Raw genomic sequence first — 17,236 nt, forward strand, 5'->3', positions numbered from 1 at the left:
AATCCCCTCCTTGCCTATAAACATTCTCGCTGCTTGCTGTGCTACTTCTATGTTATGGTTAGTTAACCACAGAGGCAGAAATTCGGAATTTACTGCTGTGAATGCATCATCTTTCCTCTAGTAAAAAGGAAAGCCCTGTCATTCAGAATTCATCACAATGCCCAGAAATACACCATTAAAACTAGAGATGTCAATCCAAAGTTTTCTATTGAAAGCTGATTTTTACCTTAGGGCTATCTAAAACACAAACTCCATAGTTGTACAAACCCCTATGAACAGTCAGGTGGAGAAGGGGGGAGGGAGGAATCATCTCTTTGGAGTTCAGCCTTTTGTGCCACATTCCTTGATTTTCTAAGGGCCATGTGCAAGCTTTAGTTCTTGTTAAAATGGTATGAGATAGATAGATACGCTCCCAGGCACTCCAAATAATGCCTCAGAAAGGAGATTTCCCAGTCACAGTTACCTGCAGCAACATGCTTACTCCTGCTTTGTGCAAACACTGCCATAATTCCCTGATCACTGCAAGGTCATGTCCTGCTGAATTTTAGAAAATCCTTTGAAACTACCTATCACATATTTTGCCAGTTTCCTCTTGTTCACATACCATATTTTCCTCTGGATAAGACTGAGAGGAAAGCTAAAGTTTTAAGGGGGAAGAAGGAAAAAAAAACCGCAAAACCACCCAGGCTGCCCTTAAAGAGACAGAACATAATTTGTCAGCTGCAAAGACAGATTTATAAGTAGAGGGCCCCCTCTGTTCCTTTAAGGCTGCAAAACAGATGGGAAGTGAATGGACAGTCAAAGGGTCAAGAAAACACATGGGAGGTGCTGCTTGTATGCTGTATGTATGTTCCCAGCAAAAGAAAGAGGTCAAGATTGTAACTGCATGGCTGGGTGCTGGAAAGGTCTTTTCTTTAAGCTGTTACAAAGACAAACGCTGTTCTTCATCCTGCTGTCAAACCGCTATAAATATTGGTAGTCAAGAGAGTTTCAGCAGCTAAAAGTTTTTTTTTAAAAAGGCTGAGCAGGAGGATGAATCATGTGAATGATTCTTAAACAATTAGCTCATTAGTGTAATAAAAGCACTGCAGAATCCTGAAAAGTTTAAATGGAATTTATAGTAGTTCATATAGTAAATCCATGAATCATGAAGAATATACAGCCTTTAAAATGCAAGCTTGCAGAATGTAGCTGGCATGGTCATTAGTTACCAGTAGTTAGACTGAATGAAGATGCCAACTGATGCTACATGGTAGTACCTGTCCTTTAATGTTATGTTTTTTTATATGTGTTGCTATCTATCAGAACATTTGAATTTCCATCCAGTTTGATCTCCTTTTGCAGGGTCATAACAGGAGAAAACGTCAAGAACCCTGTTTCCTACAAAGATACAGTTTTGTTTTCCCTGTTGTAGGCAAATTCACCTATTAAATAGGAACAGATCCCCTTCAAATTGTATATTTAGCCTGATGTAGAAATATAATAAAATCAAGAAAAAAACCCCAAGTCACAGCTGCTATCACTGAAGTTACTTTGTTACAAGTATTACTAACATATGAATTATTAATCCCTTCCTAGCACACCTGAACAAAGCTGTCAGCAGCCTGTAGGAAACAGTATTACCTTTATTTCACACTAAAGATAAGCAGGCAGAAGCAGCTTGTCTGAAAACATTTCAGCTATTTTTGCAAGCTACAGAACACTGCAACAATATTTTAGTATTACTAACAATGATCTTTAGCTCCAGAAACGGGAATTATGTATTGTGCTGTTGAAATAGTACATTAATAATCAATGTCTTGATCTATAGCTGCTCCAGATTCCCTGGAAGAGCTCTCAGTTTAACAAAACAGTTTTGGCCACACGTTTTCCCTCTTTGGTGGAACAGAACAGAAGCTGGCTGAGCTTCCTGGAGCAATCCCTGGGGTCCTCAGGCTGGTAAGCATCCTGTCTCTGACAGAGCATTTCAGAACTGAGCTATGGGGCTAAAGCAAAACTGACAATTATGGAGACTACTGACTTTATACAACACACATTTCCATGAGCTATTCATGCTCATGGAAATCCTGCACATCTACAGAAGGAAACAAAATATTACCAAACAGTGATGTGAGGTCACAAACTATTTCTACACTGTCACTGAGGTTAGCCTAATGTACCAGTGATCATTATCCTGTATTAAGTTGCAAGTTTATGAGAGTCACAAGGTCTGCAATATCAAGGTAGGACTTGGGCATCTTTCAGTCCTCTGTCTCCATCTCAGTTGTTTTAATTAAAACTGCTCTAACAACTCAGTCTTTCAACAGAACTTAGCTATGTTGCTTACTGGAAAGCTGGAAAGAACACAGTAGCAGAATGACAAGACAACCTTATAAAACAATCTCATATTTTGAATCAGACTTACAGATACAGGAAGATTGAATTTCCAAATCTAAACTGTTAAACTAGAATGAATCAGAACATGGTGATGCTCATTTTTCAGTGTGCAAATAGTGAAAAGCATAGAGGCAAATCAGAAATACTACCTCACATATCCAGTGATGTAACAAAAGAGAAACTTTTCCTTATGCAGAAAGGATATACACAGTGATGAAGATAAACTACTTATGTAAAGGCTACTGTAACCTTAAGGCTATAAAACTGTAAAGACTTTAACATAGAAAATAACTGATATATTTTGGGGTGTTTCTCCACCCAAAAGAAAGCATACTCAGTAATTAGTTAATGAAGTAACATGCCATCAGGACTATTTAAGTTAAAATGTCTCTAGAATATGACAGAAAATGAAAAGGCAATCAGATGAATTTTTAGATCATAACAATGTTTAATAGTCAGGAATTTGAGTTGCCTTATCCAAATGGTTCTATTATTTTTTTCTTTGCTATCATTCCTATGGGCAAAGTGGAGTCTACTACAATTGACAATGTGCAACATACATGACACTGACCTCTCCAGCTTTTGGAAATGGGAATTTTACATTCCACAGCTCCATGCTGCTTTAGAACAAAAACATATACTGGTCCATTTACAAGCCTGTAATTTATACCTATAGTAAATCTCCCATGATAAGTAAATCTCTCCATGATAAGTACTTAAATTTTGATTAATAAGTACCCTCACAAGGAACCAGTACTAAAGAGAAAATAGCATCCAATTAGATGTTTTGATCCTTGCATCATTCAGAAAATTTTAGGAAAAAAATAAATTCAGCAGACAGCACCACAATGACCCTGAAGTACAAGAGACATGGGTCTAGAGAAAGACTAATAGGCATTAAACATGTCATTATTCATGTAGCAGTTTATCACTATTTTTCAATGTCAACTTTAAGTGATAGGCTTCTTTTAGTCAGTGACAAATGTGGTGAACTTTGTAAGGATCCGTTTTAGGACCTGGACATCAGTGCCTAACTCTTCATCAATAACTAAGAAATCACAGCAGACAGGCTTTGGTCATCTGGGATTCTTAAGTTAAGTAAACCATCACTCCATCACAGGATGCCTGCAAGTGATGTATGTTCTCCCTTGAGGATTACTTCCCTCTGTGAGAAGATGCAGCCTTCTAAAGCACTTTCTGCCATGACACAAAGCAGGAACTACCTTATCTGCACTTTGACACACAGACCATCCTACACATTCTTCTGGTTTTAATTCATTAGTTTCATGCTGCTGCCCCAAAACTCAAGAGAAAAAAAAAAAACAACTTGAACATTTAACCAGTCTTTCACATCAAAGTACACTTGCTTGGGTCGATTTCTTAAATTATCTACAGGGAGTTAAAAACATGATAGTCATACAAAAATAATTAATTTGCATTCTAACAGGAAGTTTGCAAGTCTACTGTGAGATATCGCTTGGGTTCAAACTTGGGGGAAATCGAAGACACGACCATACAGACTGATTCCAAGCACACTGTCCCCCAAGTTCCTGTGCCATGCAGCACCAGGACCTCAAGAGAGCTCCAAGGGAGCACAGGAATCATGCTGCCACCAGCACACTGGGGACACCAGCACAAGCCTGAACTCGTTAAGAAACAGCCCACAATTTGTGACTGATTGAGATTTGGGCAGAAATCAGAGTGCTCTAAATGACAAGCAGCCCCTGATAAGACACAGGCCATGCCAACATCCTCAGGGAAGCTGCTGGCAGGGGACTGTAAAGACAGCAGCTCCCTGCACATGTTTAACAGAAGTTGGAGATTAGCTGGGGATTCCCAGAGAGAAATGGCTGCTGTGCATCTCTGGGTAGAAGGCCACACCATCTTCCTGGTGTAATGTTCTGCCAGCCCAGGATGAGGTGAGTGAGTGCTCCTCACTGCTATGACCAGGGGAAAGGAGAATGAGACTAAAGCAAGACTGCTGACACCTCTGGAAGTGTCTTACAACTAGATAGTAATCATATTTTTACTTAAGTAGCTTCTAAAACTCCAATATTTAGACACTGTGGAAGAAATAAGAGCACAAAATAACCCTAATTAATCAGATTCCATTTACATTTCCTAAGATACCTTCCTCTTTCCTATATCTGTCTTTGGGCAGCAAGGGTGCCATTTGGGTGACTATCTTCAAATATCTTGAAAATTATACCTTTTTTCTGTATCTTGTGAACACTGAAAACCATACTGCTTCTGATCTAAGATCTACTAACCACTGCCTTTTGAGCTGTTTTGTCTAGTTTCTACAGGAAAATTATCTATGATCTGCTTATTTGAGAGATCTTTCCCCCTACAGCTGAGCTTTGCCCCTATGAAACACTATGACCTTTTAAAAAAAAAGTTAAAGCTCATAATAGAAGAGCAAATGGAAGCAAAGGCTTTAGAAAGTCAAGTCAAAGCCTGATTTTAAGGAGCACATGTAATCAACAATGTCATGAAGGATGGAGGTCAAATCAAAACACGATTGGCAGTCATCTGAAGGAACTGAAATTTAATTAGGCTACAGTAATGACCACAGTATAGAATTACTTTCACACAACATTTGTGTTCTACAGCTAACAGCAATGAAAGAAAAAATGTAACCATGGAGCAAATAATTATATGCAAAGTACTCTTCACAGACTTTATCCCCAACTTTGAATAAATGCATAACAAAAAAGGGGACTCACTTGGATGAAAACCAGTTTGTTACACAGAACAGACACAACAGAACCCACTCAGCGTAGCCAAATCACAGGAACTTCAGGTCCTGAGTCAGCAACTTGCATGTGGAAGTGCCAACCTTAGCTTTCTAACTCCATTAAAATGGCAAGTTTATTATATGACTATATGATATTAAATCATTCATGCTCCAAGTTGGCAAATGGCTTACATTCAACAACAGAAAAAGTAAATAAAAAATTTAATGCTGTGACTGCAAAGCAATGACTTTAGATATAAAACTTGAAAGTATTTCACTGTAACTCTGGTTTGCTTAGTTTTTATATGTTTTAGTCTTTACAAGAAAATAATTAAGTTCTGCAAACTATTACATTTCATAGCTTACAAACGTATGACAGAATTGCAACAAATGGCCCTAAGCTGTATTTTCTTCATGTGAGGGCTTACTCCTCAAATGTTTCAAAAAGCTTTTGTGCAGAACAAAGTCTCAGCTAGCCCACGACACCTGTACAGGTGTCAACATTACTGACAAATGAACTTGGAGGCTGATCCATTCACATTCATTCCTAGCAATTTCAGAATCAAGTTTCCACAGGCATTCCCACCTCCTGCCAATGACTCTCCCATGCACATGGTTTTACTTATAATTTGGTGAAGAAGTGGGTTTTCTTTTCCAACTTGTGAGGACACAGGATATTGGATGAATAGTATGCTGACCTAGGAAAGATGCTTTGCATGTACTATGTTTTGTTTATCCCATGGCTTTGCAACATTCATAGTTTTGCTGTCCAAAAGGACTAAAAGGAGAAGAAATAAATGGAGATAGGACATATGTATTTCGTTTGGGTCTGTGAGATTTCAAGTCTAGTGAAGTGAATGGCAGAGCTCCGGCTGCCTGCCTGAAGCTTGGATTCACCTGAAGCATTCAACATCTATGTGCACCACCTAGCAGGCTTTAGGTGCTACTGCAATAGGCAGAGATGGCACTTAGCTTTAGGATAAGACACTGAAGATCCACTTCCTTTCTGAAATAATTAAAGGATTTAATTCCTAACAGTCTTGTCTTAATAAAGCTTACTAAAGTAGTACTTTCCACGCAGTTGCTAACCAGAAATGTGACGCTGAGGAAAAAAAAAAATGACCGTCCTTTACAATCTTCATAAATTACATGTCATACAAATAAACCAGAAAACCCCGAGGGGGAGTGAAGAACAAGGGGGATCAGGGACAGGCAAGCGCATCTTCCTGCCGGCGGCGGGAGTGGAGCTCCGGGAGGGAAGCCCGGGGAGGGGAGCACCGAGAGGAGGGAGCACCGAGAGGAGGGGAGCACCGAGAGGGGGGAGCACCGAGAGGAGGGAGCACCGAGAGGAGGGGAGCACCGAGAGGGGGGAGCACCAGGAGGGGAGCACCGAGAGGAGGGGAGCACCGAGAGGGGGGAGCACCGGGAGGAGGGGAGCACCGAGAGGAGGGAGCACCGAGGGGAGGGAGCACCGAGGGGAGGGAGCACCGAGGGGAGGGAGCACCGAGAGGGAGCACCGAAAGGATCCCCGCGCTCCCTCCGCGGCCGCTCAGCGCCACCCCGCGCTCGGCACCGGCACCGCCTGAGCTCGCCCCAGCTGCTCCGGCCCGCGGGGAAACAGCACGGCCGGCACATCCTGCAATCTGTGAGATGCTTCTGCCAAGTGTTTTACTGGGAACTCAACTTTTTCAATAATTCCCATGTTATCCACGTGCTATCAGGTATTTCCGCTGAAATTACTAGTCTGTCATTTGTGTTAAAAATAAAACAGTAGAAAATACATTATTGATGTTGAAGTCTTTCACCTAGGTATTATCTTCCTATAACCCAATACTGAAGAACATAATTAATACAGTTCTAGGGAAGGTGTGACTTCAAATTATTGTCTTTTACAAATAACCAACCAAGTGCCATTTTAAAATACACAGAATATTTAAAACCTTCAGTAACTTCAGAGGCAGCCTGCAGGAATATTCAATATCATTCACTTTGGAAAAGTTAAACACAATAACAGGAGAAAACACAGGAATTTGCAAATACTGCAAATGTTCACTGATAAAATTGAAGAATATATATTGACTCATCCATTTTCAAAGGTACCGTAGAAATAAAGGGTAATTACTATCCAACACAAAGAGCAAATGGAAAAGATTTGTGTAGAGGTGCACACACTTGTGTGTAACAGCTGCAGGAATTTGAAGGGACTGACTTGCCATCATTAGATTTTCCCTCCAGCCCAAAGCAGTGCCTTAAAGCCTGCAATACAAACAGGACAGTCTTGCCAAGAGGCTTTTCTGTGAAATTCTTCTTTTAAAATACTAATTTTTTACCATTGTACTTTCAGCTCTCCTTCTATCCCATTTTACTTCTTATGGAACTCAGTGTATTTAAGATACTGATATAGCTAAGCAAATACTTAGCTGTGTGAAATATAAATTTCAAATCAAAGTATTTTGTCCGTCAGCAATGAGCACAATCAAGATGCAGGTGCCAACTGGAAAGTAAATTTAATTCCTCCTATTTCAGGTGAAGCTATCCAAGTCAGGGCTATGTTTCCCAAATGGCTGACAACTTTGGTGAAGAACTTCAATAAAAATAATCCTCCAGAGTTATGAAGGAGGTGGTGAAAAACTGCATTAAATAGGTGCCTACTAACTGCTGAATAAGCCTACAGTACTCAGACATGTAAGAGACAGATAGCAAATTACTCGTTTCTGAATCCTCATAATAAAAAAACAATGAACACGTCTCAGCTGTACCTACAGTTTTAAAACATGACAAGAAAAGCAAAATATCATGGCTGTTACTTTTCACACAAGAACTTTGGAGTTGTAGCAGATAGATCACTGCAGCATCAGCTCACTGTTCAGTAACTGGCAAAAGAGGAAATAAGACTACAAGGAATTGCTGTAAAAAGACCAGAATAAAACCCAGAAAGCATCATAACACAGGTATATAAATCCATAATGTAGATACATTTCAAATATTTTGTGCAAGGTCTGCTCTTTCACCTCAAAAAGGGTTTAGTGGAACTAAGAAAGAGGAGAAGAGTGGCAAGGCTGATTGAAACCAGGAAAAAATGTCCATGCAAAGAGCAGCTACACCATGAGAACTTTTCAAGTCAGAGAAAAGAACATCAAGTGCAGGTAGCGTACACGTCTGTGAAGTCATGAATGGCAAAAAAAATGAAAAGAAAAAGATTACTGAATGTTTTTCACAGTGCAAGAATTAAGGAGAACCAAATGAAACTGGCAGGTGGCTCAGAAACAAACAAAAGGAAGTACTTTTTCTCACAATGTGTAGTTGAACCCTGGAACTAATTGCCACAGGATGTTGCAGATGCCAAAGTTTACATGAGTTCAAAAAGCAATTAGAGAAATTCACAGGAGGAAAAAAAAACCTCCATGAATGCCTATTAATCACAAAGATATTACCTCAGGATTAGGAAATCTTGGAACCACAGACTGGGCTGCTGTGAGAGCACAACAGGCAAGAACTACTGTGTGCTTATGCTGTTCCCACGGCTGCTCGCTGCCAGGGTCAGGACTCTGGGACACATCAACCACAGGTGTATCTTTCAGTGCAAGCATTCTCATAGAGTGATTGCATTTTAGGACATTTTTGAATTCAATTTTCCCAATTCAGCTGTTCATACTTTCCTCTGCCCCTTTTTGCACCTCATGATCCTTTCTTCCCAAAGGACCCTAATTCTAGGGCTTCTTTATTGCCATAAACTTAGTGACCATTCACTGGTACAAGTATCATGATGATATTTATGTTAAGGAGTATATTTATGTTACATGCAAAGCATACTTTTGAAGAAAGGCATTCTTCAGTACATTAAAAAATTAATAATTTGTTCTGTTTACTCTTTAAAATACCCAAAATAAAACTTGAGATATTAACAGTGAGAAGCAGCAAGATTCAGGGCATAAATGTCATATAAGGAATATTCTTATATAGGACTAAAGTACCATTCAAGGTTGTAGAACACAGACAACAAAACCTGCTCAAGTAAGTTTTGAGTCCTGTGTGAGCTCTCATCAAGAGACTCAGTCACCCAGGTGAGTAATAGCCATTAACCAGTATCCTGAATAAACAATAAAACACTTTCAGTGCTTCACCACTAAAAGACTGATAAAACAGCAGTGAGACAGTGTTCCCATATAATCACCATCAACAGAAGTCATCCCAGCCTCAGGTATATAAATAATTTACATTTGCAAGTAGAGTTTCTAATCAGGAAATGAATCCCAGCCCCCTATTTACAAATTTAGACTGGAAATTAGAAGTCTATTTGTAACCACCAGAAGAATGACATCCTGGAACATGTTTTCAGTGTCAATAGAGAGCCCCAACAAGTAACTGATTTGAGGACAGAGCTCCAGATATTCGAATCAGCTGGGTTATATAAACACAGCTGCATAGAACAGAGAGACTGCACTTTGTGGCTCAGGAGATCTCTGCCCTTCCTAATTAAAATACCAATACTTTATGAAAGTGTGGCACAAGAGTCAGGATTTTTTCCTTTAGGAGAGTCTTGAACTTTACAAAGTGCTACTAGAATGAAATTACAGCTCTCTGAGAGTTCAGTGCTCTATCAAAATCTATCTCAGGGGTATAAAACAATCCTCAGCACCATAGAAAAGCATTCTATTCACCAAGGGAAATGCAAAGAACCCCCCTTTTCCAGTCATATTCCCATAAAAATCACTTAGCAATAAAAGCATGCAGACAGAACACAGCTGATCAGAGTACAGAGCTACGCCGTGGTAGTTCTAAAATCTTCCCACAGGTACAATAAAGCAGAACATGTCATCATACATTGTTTTGCATTGTGTAACAATTATTTCTTTAGAATAATGTGTGGGGGATCTGTGACCTCCTGAATTTAAAGAAATACAGCGCAGTGACATGTTTTTGCTACACAGTAATTTATGAAATGAAAACTACACACTTCAAGCATTTATACCAGGGCACTGACACCTCAGGTTATGAACACACACAGGCTGCTCCTACAGGTCGAGATTTTGTTTACAAAACAATGACCTCAGCTGCCACTGCTTTGAAATGGGAGCCTATTACTGAGGCTGGGGAAAAGCAAAGTTGACAATACAAAATTCTAAGTCAATTTCAGTGCAAAATAAAGACATGTTAATTTAAACATCATGGGCATGGTTAGGGTTTTTAAATTTTGTTTTAAAACACTGAATACTTGAGGATAAATCAAAACCACCAAGGTTTCCTCTATATCAGTGTTTGTGCAGGAAAAAGCCCAAAAAATCAGCTTCCAGCATCAAAGCAATAAAGCAAGCAGCACTGCTTGAAATAGAGAACTTCCTCCATTTTTTCCTTCAAAAAGTCTCCATCCTACTATGTAGCTACCATTCGTTTTACCTCAACATGTATAAAGAGGAGGAGAACCTCTTACACTGTAAAACACGTTCTACCTACTCTAAAAGACTGTTTACATAAAGGTTGGTACAGGATTTCAAAAGCCACACAGGATGTTTGGAAAAATTATGTACCTATCATGAAAATTATACAGTCATAGCACCTGTTTCAGACATCAATCAAGAAAACCTAGGCAATTTGCCCTAGATCACCAAAACTCCTATTCACAATTCCAAAATATTACATTTTCTAAAGGAAAACAAACACGATTCACTAGGATTTCAGTAACAATATTTCCAATAAGTATTTTCATTATTTTCAGTGTAGCCAAATCAGCACTATTAAAAAGAAATACTTAGATTTTGAGTTTATTTTAAGCAAAACATTTAATTTATATTACATTCTGGATGTAAAATATGAAAAATATGCCTCATACTTAGGTAACTAACACCTATTGCAGACTTCTCTGTCCTACTGAACCCTGAACTTTCCTAATTACTTTGCTAATTGAAAGAAAAACACCGATCACAATATTCATTCATTCTGAATTAAATATCCCAAGTCATATTTTAAGACAAAAATTAGCTTCTACATCAAACACAAAATAGATATCTAAGAAGAATGGTCACCTGTGATGTGAACATGCAGGTATTTATGTAACTACAAGAACTTCATTCAACACTGGGCTTTTTTCTTTTCCCTTTTGCACAGCACTGTTTTTTCCACTCCCAGACCAGGTGCACAGCTGGGGTTTAAGTGGAAGTCTCACAGAATGGCAGAATGCTGCCAAAAAACAATGGTGTGTGTGCAAGGCAAGGTCCATCAGCTAAAAGTCAGTCTAAACTCTACTGGGTGTGCAGGCAGACAACAGGAGACAACCTCAGCCTAGACCATCACCTTAAAAACCTTCGCTATTTAAAATTTTATTATATTAATCATAAAACACTTATGGTTTTTGAGCACTTTTTGAGTTACCCAGAGCATTAAATTACTGTAATCCCTCTGGAAGGGGAATCTCCCTTTAAATATTACTCTGTTTTAACCACCCTTTTTCAATATATTTATATAAGTGAAGTTACATCTAGTGTAAATTATATTATCACACTATACTATCTATGTTCACCTTAGAATCAGTATAATCTGACCATATTTAAGAAAAAATCTGTATGATATTAAATAAATGCCAGAACATGAACAACCCACATCACGCTGAATATTCTCAAGGACAGTGGCAAAATTTCCTTCATTTCAAGCTCATTCCAAAACACTGTAGAGTGTGTACTTACTGAGATCTTCTGCAAGCTGGACTCTCTTGCCAGTTAGAAGCATCACCTTCTTTTCATTGTCTTCAGCAAAATCTTCAAGCACTTCCTTTACATTCTTCTCCAAGCGCCTTACTGTAAAAAACCAAAACAACAAAGCAACCAAAAAAAGTGAGGGGCAACACTTTTGCAACTCCAAAGACCTAAGGACAGGATTTTGGGAAGATCTATTGGAGATACAATATATGTTACCATACTTCTTAACCTGATAGGAGAAAAGGCAAACTTCTGAACACAGAAGCTCCTTCTTTGGGCCATTCAGAATGGAAATTCTTTGAAATAGATTTTTAAACTTCAAAGGGTATTTCCCCTCTAAGCAAAATTATTATTGGATGACTTCTTTAGAAGGAGATAATTTTTTGTTTCAAGTCCTTCCAGTGAGTGAGCCCTACCTTCAGTGTTGGTGAGCTGCTGCCTCAGGGTGTTTGCTGTGATGGCCAGCATTCGCTGTATCCGCCAGAAGAGCACGATGTCATTACATTCGAGCTGGAATGACAGAATTGTGGGGTCAGACCCCTGGTGTCCACTCAACAGCCTACACACACAAGAATCCCTTGACACTTTTAGCAGCAACTGTAACCTCATGTATATATATCCAGACCTTGCACAAAAATCCCACAGAATTACTGGTGTAGATAACAAAGAAACACATCAAAAATACTTCACAGGAACCACATCAGCCTTATTTAATGCACTGCATCACCTTCATGTCTGCTATTTTCAACAGAAAGAGCTGTATCATGGCAAAAAAACAATTTGCACACACTTTATGCAGGCTGGGGAGTGTAACCTAATGCTCACTGGAACACCACTGCTGGTAGCAAATTCACTGAGAGACAACAGCTGAGCTCCAGGCTGTGCCTCCCTCCATGACAAATGCTTCTGAAGACAGGGCTGGGCCAAGAGCTGTATTTGTTAACAACAGAAGAGACAGTTTCTACACCTGCAAGGATGGCAGGAGGAAGCATTAGGTTCACACTAGGACACCTTAAAAAAGACAGGAACATGAATAGGAGTTTAAGTGTCATAAAGAGGGAGCTCTCCATATTGTGATCTTCTCCTCTCTTATCTCTTACAGGCAAAGGTACTTCTAAAGTAACAAATATTTCTGGCTTCATGGCTTATTATGAGAAAAAGTGAGGACCTCTATCTTTCCATCAATTTCTCTTTGATTTCAAATATCATGGTAAGAAAATAGTGTATTCTTTGAGTGATTTGATCCATACTGTCATTTCTTGCACAAGCTCGGGTTCACAAAACCGGAAAAGTTATTTATAAAGACCTGTTTGGAAACTTCATAGCTGTTCATTTTTTTCCCCATTGATCACACATGGTTCCAAGCATTAACGATAAACATTTACTGACCATAGTTTTCCTATAAATCCATCGGGATGTTTTCTAAATTTTTTTGTATAAGTGAAGCAAATAACTATCAATGGGAAAGCAGGAGAAATGGCTATCAAAAACATATCAACAGCTGTACACTACTGGTTTTAACAGTGCATTTTCAATACACAAAGATTAGAAACAGATGTTTAGGTCATGGCTGATACCTAGTGGTCGTTTTACATAATTACCACCAGGATGGCATTTTAACCATTACAAGCCTCGTGTAAAACGTATCTGAGATCACCAGCTATCTGATCAGGCTACTTTAAAGTACTTTTAGATTCTTTTTTCAGCTGAAATAGAAATATTAAGGCAAAACACCAGTATAGATGAAGAATATCAGTTCTTTAATTTACCTCTGAGTCCACAAAATGCCTCTGATAATAATAGAAGCCTCTTCGACATAGATTGCAGTGGCTCAAAGCAGACTTCAGGAAGTATCTTCTATAAATCTGATGCCATGTGTCTTTAATCTAGGAAAAGAGTATTTAAATTTGACTAAATAAATAAATACATACACTCACTATCGTGCTTAGATTAATGATTGCATTTAATTTTATAATGTAACTCCAAATTCTACTGTTCCTATCATGTAACATGCATCTAAATATTTCCCAGCAATTTGTCTGCAACTGGGATAAGATTAATCTGTTAGTTACACTTGGCAAACACTACAGATGACTTGTCAATTTAAAAACCTACTCTTCCATGAACATAACTGAATGCTTAAAAATACAGTTTCTGGCCAAAACACGTTTAAATTATATACTAGAAAACATTCTTTACATTCACACTGAGAACACATTTTTGAGTTGTACCCATTAATTTACCAATTAAACCAGATTAAAGCTTAGAGAAATATTTAATGGGTCTTATGTAAACAAACATTTATAACTTTTCTTGATTAGGTTTATTATGTTTCAATTCTTCAAAATTAAACATGTGTATCAAGATGCCTCTCTGGAAAACCCATAAAACATAATTAAGAAAATCAGTTGCTTAGCTAGATAAACCTCAGTTTGCACTCAGCCTCCTCATGTAGAAGATGTGGATCACTACTATGACCTTTATAAAAAATGCTAAGTGCTGTATAGGAAAGGAGCAGCAGATATTACAACTCTTCTTCCTAGAAGAAGTGCATGTATTAATGGTGCAAAGGTAGCCAAAGTTATTGCAGAAAATAAATCACTGCTATAGAAAATCTACATCTATTACTTATTAATGTCTGAATTCTCATTTATTTAAAATCTCACATTTAATGAGACAAGAGGTCTAATTACCTTTCAGGGCCTTTCACTGCAATGAGATATGTAATTTTCCAGAACATTTCAGATGTACAATACAATCCCTCAGGACACTCTAAAAGAATCCTGCCTTTTTCTAAGTATTTTTTTAAAAATTTCTCTCTCTTCATTGTACCAGTGGACTGTAAACTTCACATACAACCACACTGAAAGCTGTAGGATACACAGTATGTTTTTACTGTAACTTGCTCACAAAGGCCTTGATTACATCTGAACAATAATTTCTAACAAGTTTTGTTACAATGTAGGCAAGAAAGTCTGCTCAGCAGATTCTGATTCCAGTCTAAAGGGACAGATTCCAAAGTGCTGCACAGCCTTTGTCTGCCAGCCAACACAAGTGTGTGAATTGCGTGCAAGCAGCCACTTAGTGATTTGTTTGGAAACATCTGCATTACAAACTCAGTATTCAGATGAAATCTTTTCTTTGGCATCTAGAAAACATTCAAATGTTCACAGGGGGCTTCCATGTGTCTTGTTACAAATCTGCATCTCACCAGACATGGATCCACTGCTACTCCTCTTGCTTCCAGATTCTTTCTGACAGTCGTTACTTCATCATTTGCCAGATAAGCTGGATGATCTTCATTGCACTTGATTAATTTCTCAAGTTCATTTTTTGTTTCATTACGAATATTCTAGGATAGGAATGATTAGTTGGCATTTATTATTAGCGACACAGAGATCATCAGCACCTCCCCACTAAACACTCTATCTGCTTAACAAGCCAGGGCAGGAAAAACCTCTGACACTATTAACTATTACTTTTAAGTTACTTCAAAAGGAATTTGTGCAAAGATACATCAAATATAGCATTTTTAATGGATAATTCACTGTCAATTTAATTTTTTTCCCTTTTCATTATACACAGAAATGCAGAACAAGAATAGAAAGGTGGAAAAAAAATCATTGGTGTTAGCCCCCTTTCCCCTAGATGAGTATCTGCTAGCAGAGTTTCACATTCATGTATCACTTGTGACACTGCTTAAAATTGTAATTTTTGACTATTAGCTACCAGGACCTCTCCATGGGTTCATACCTTTAAGCTGCTGCTCATAAAAACCAACTAATATAGGCTGAAGTCACTACCATGCTCCAATAGCTGGCTGCATCTAACTGACTGTAAAACTCTTTTCTGCAAAACAATTACTTCCTACTCTATCCCTTTAAATTCTGCTTACTTCTTTAATGTATGAATCAGTTTGAGAAACATCTAGGAAAAGTAATATAAAAACCATGTCATCTCTGGGCATTGAACAAAAGGTGCAATTAAAATTCAAAGGAAATTTCGAAAAGCTATGAGCAAATGAGAGGAGATCCTATGATGAATAGGGCCTGTCAGAAGATACAACTGTGATTACAATGCAAATGATAATGCTATCACATATTAATTAAATCCAAGTAGAGCATGACAGGAAACTGCATGTGACTTCTGTTCAGAAGGCAGGCATGGAAAGTATAGAAGAGAACAGCCCAGTTTCCACCTGCTTACATTGCTTTCTTTCTACTGTAAGAACTTCAATACACAGGTCAATGGCATAATAGCAAAGATGTAATTCAGCTGAAAAAAGGAAAACAGTTTACAAGTCACTCTGTAGATGGAGCATGGAAATGTATACTAAATTCTCCATGCTATTTAAAACAATGACAAGTGAGGCTTTTTTTGAAGTCATCTAAATAGTGTGAAATGAATTGGTAGTTTTGAAAATTTATTGAGTAATAATCAAAGTTTTGTAAAGGTAGTGAACTGTAAATTCTTTATATTTTTTTCCTTTTACCTGTTCTTTGGTGCGGCCTACCCAGTGCAACCATCTTTTTTTCCAGTCTGGACCCACCATATCTTCAATAACAGATTCAGCTGGAAAAGGAGGTATGATATTAACCATCAAACAAAATATATGCAATCAGCCAAATTTAAACTTTCAAAATTAGGTATGTGAACAAGAATGAACATTTAATGTTGAAGAACATAAAATACACTACACTGAGTTAAATCAGGTGTGTTTTACTTCAAGCAATGGTTGATGTATTTTACTAAAATTTAAAAATTACTTCCAACCAGTAGATAGTTCAAGAAGTACATAAAAAACACAACCCTCTACTGAGATCACCCTCCTGGTTCCAAATCATGCACTAAAAAACCCTGAAATCTTACCTTGGCTGCAACTTGCATCAAAACTGATTATGTTAGAAACCATAAACAGACCAACTATTTTCCCTGAATTTATCCTGTCCTCTTACATGTGCATTTAGACCATTTTTTTTGACTTTATAGATCTCTACTGCTTCTTATTCAGTTGCCTCATTTTAAGAGCAAGAGTATGAGAGTTTTCAGGCTGCATTTTGCTAAATATTTCAGTATCAGTCCCACTGCAAGCAGTCACCACTTTGTCAGTTGGGTGATATGAAGGCTGCCCTTCAGTGAAGTGAGCTAGCTCAAGACTGGCTCAGATTAAAAGGAGAAGAAGAGTGGAATAGATGACACCACTCACTGTCTTTGAGCCGACTCTGGAGCGTCTCTTCCATGAAATGAATGGCTGCATCCCACTGCTGCTTGTCAGATATGGACCGATCTTCTAAGGCATTGTGCTGGATCACCCGCTGCAATGCACAATGTCACTTCAGCACACAGCAATCATTCCTTCAGGATTCAGTTAATAACCCATTTCTAGTATTCTTTTCATTTTTAATGGCTGATAAAACAGATTCTATTGGGC

The 17,236-nt window shown here is 38.2% G+C and overlaps 1 protein-coding gene across 4 annotated transcripts in view; it reads right to left on the reverse strand.

The window, feature by feature from the left end:
• OPA1 (OPA1 mitochondrial dynamin like GTPase) overlaps positions 1-17,236 on the reverse strand; it is a 49,539-nt gene that overhangs the window by 7,131 nt on the left and 25,172 nt on the right. For all 4 annotated transcript variants that reach the window (XM_074547204.1, XM_074547202.1, XM_074547203.1 and 1 more), the window contains 6 exons: positions 17,012-17,120; positions 16,298-16,377; positions 15,017-15,157; positions 13,575-13,691; positions 12,222-12,315; positions 11,794-11,904 (listed from right to left, as the gene is read on the reverse strand). In XM_074547204.1, the coding sequence (XP_074403305.1) occupies positions 11,794-11,904; positions 12,222-12,315; positions 13,575-13,691; positions 15,017-15,157; positions 16,298-16,377; positions 17,012-17,120 (652 nt within the window). The remainder of the gene's footprint in view (positions 1-11,793; positions 11,905-12,221; positions 12,316-13,574; positions 13,692-15,016; positions 15,158-16,297; positions 16,378-17,011; positions 17,121-17,236) is intronic.

Source organism: Zonotrichia albicollis, chromosome 9 (genome assembly GCF_047830755.1).
Source record: "Zonotrichia albicollis isolate bZonAlb1 chromosome 9, bZonAlb1.hap1, whole genome shotgun sequence".
Taxonomy (NCBI): Eukaryota; Metazoa; Chordata; class Aves; order Passeriformes; family Passerellidae; genus Zonotrichia; species Zonotrichia albicollis.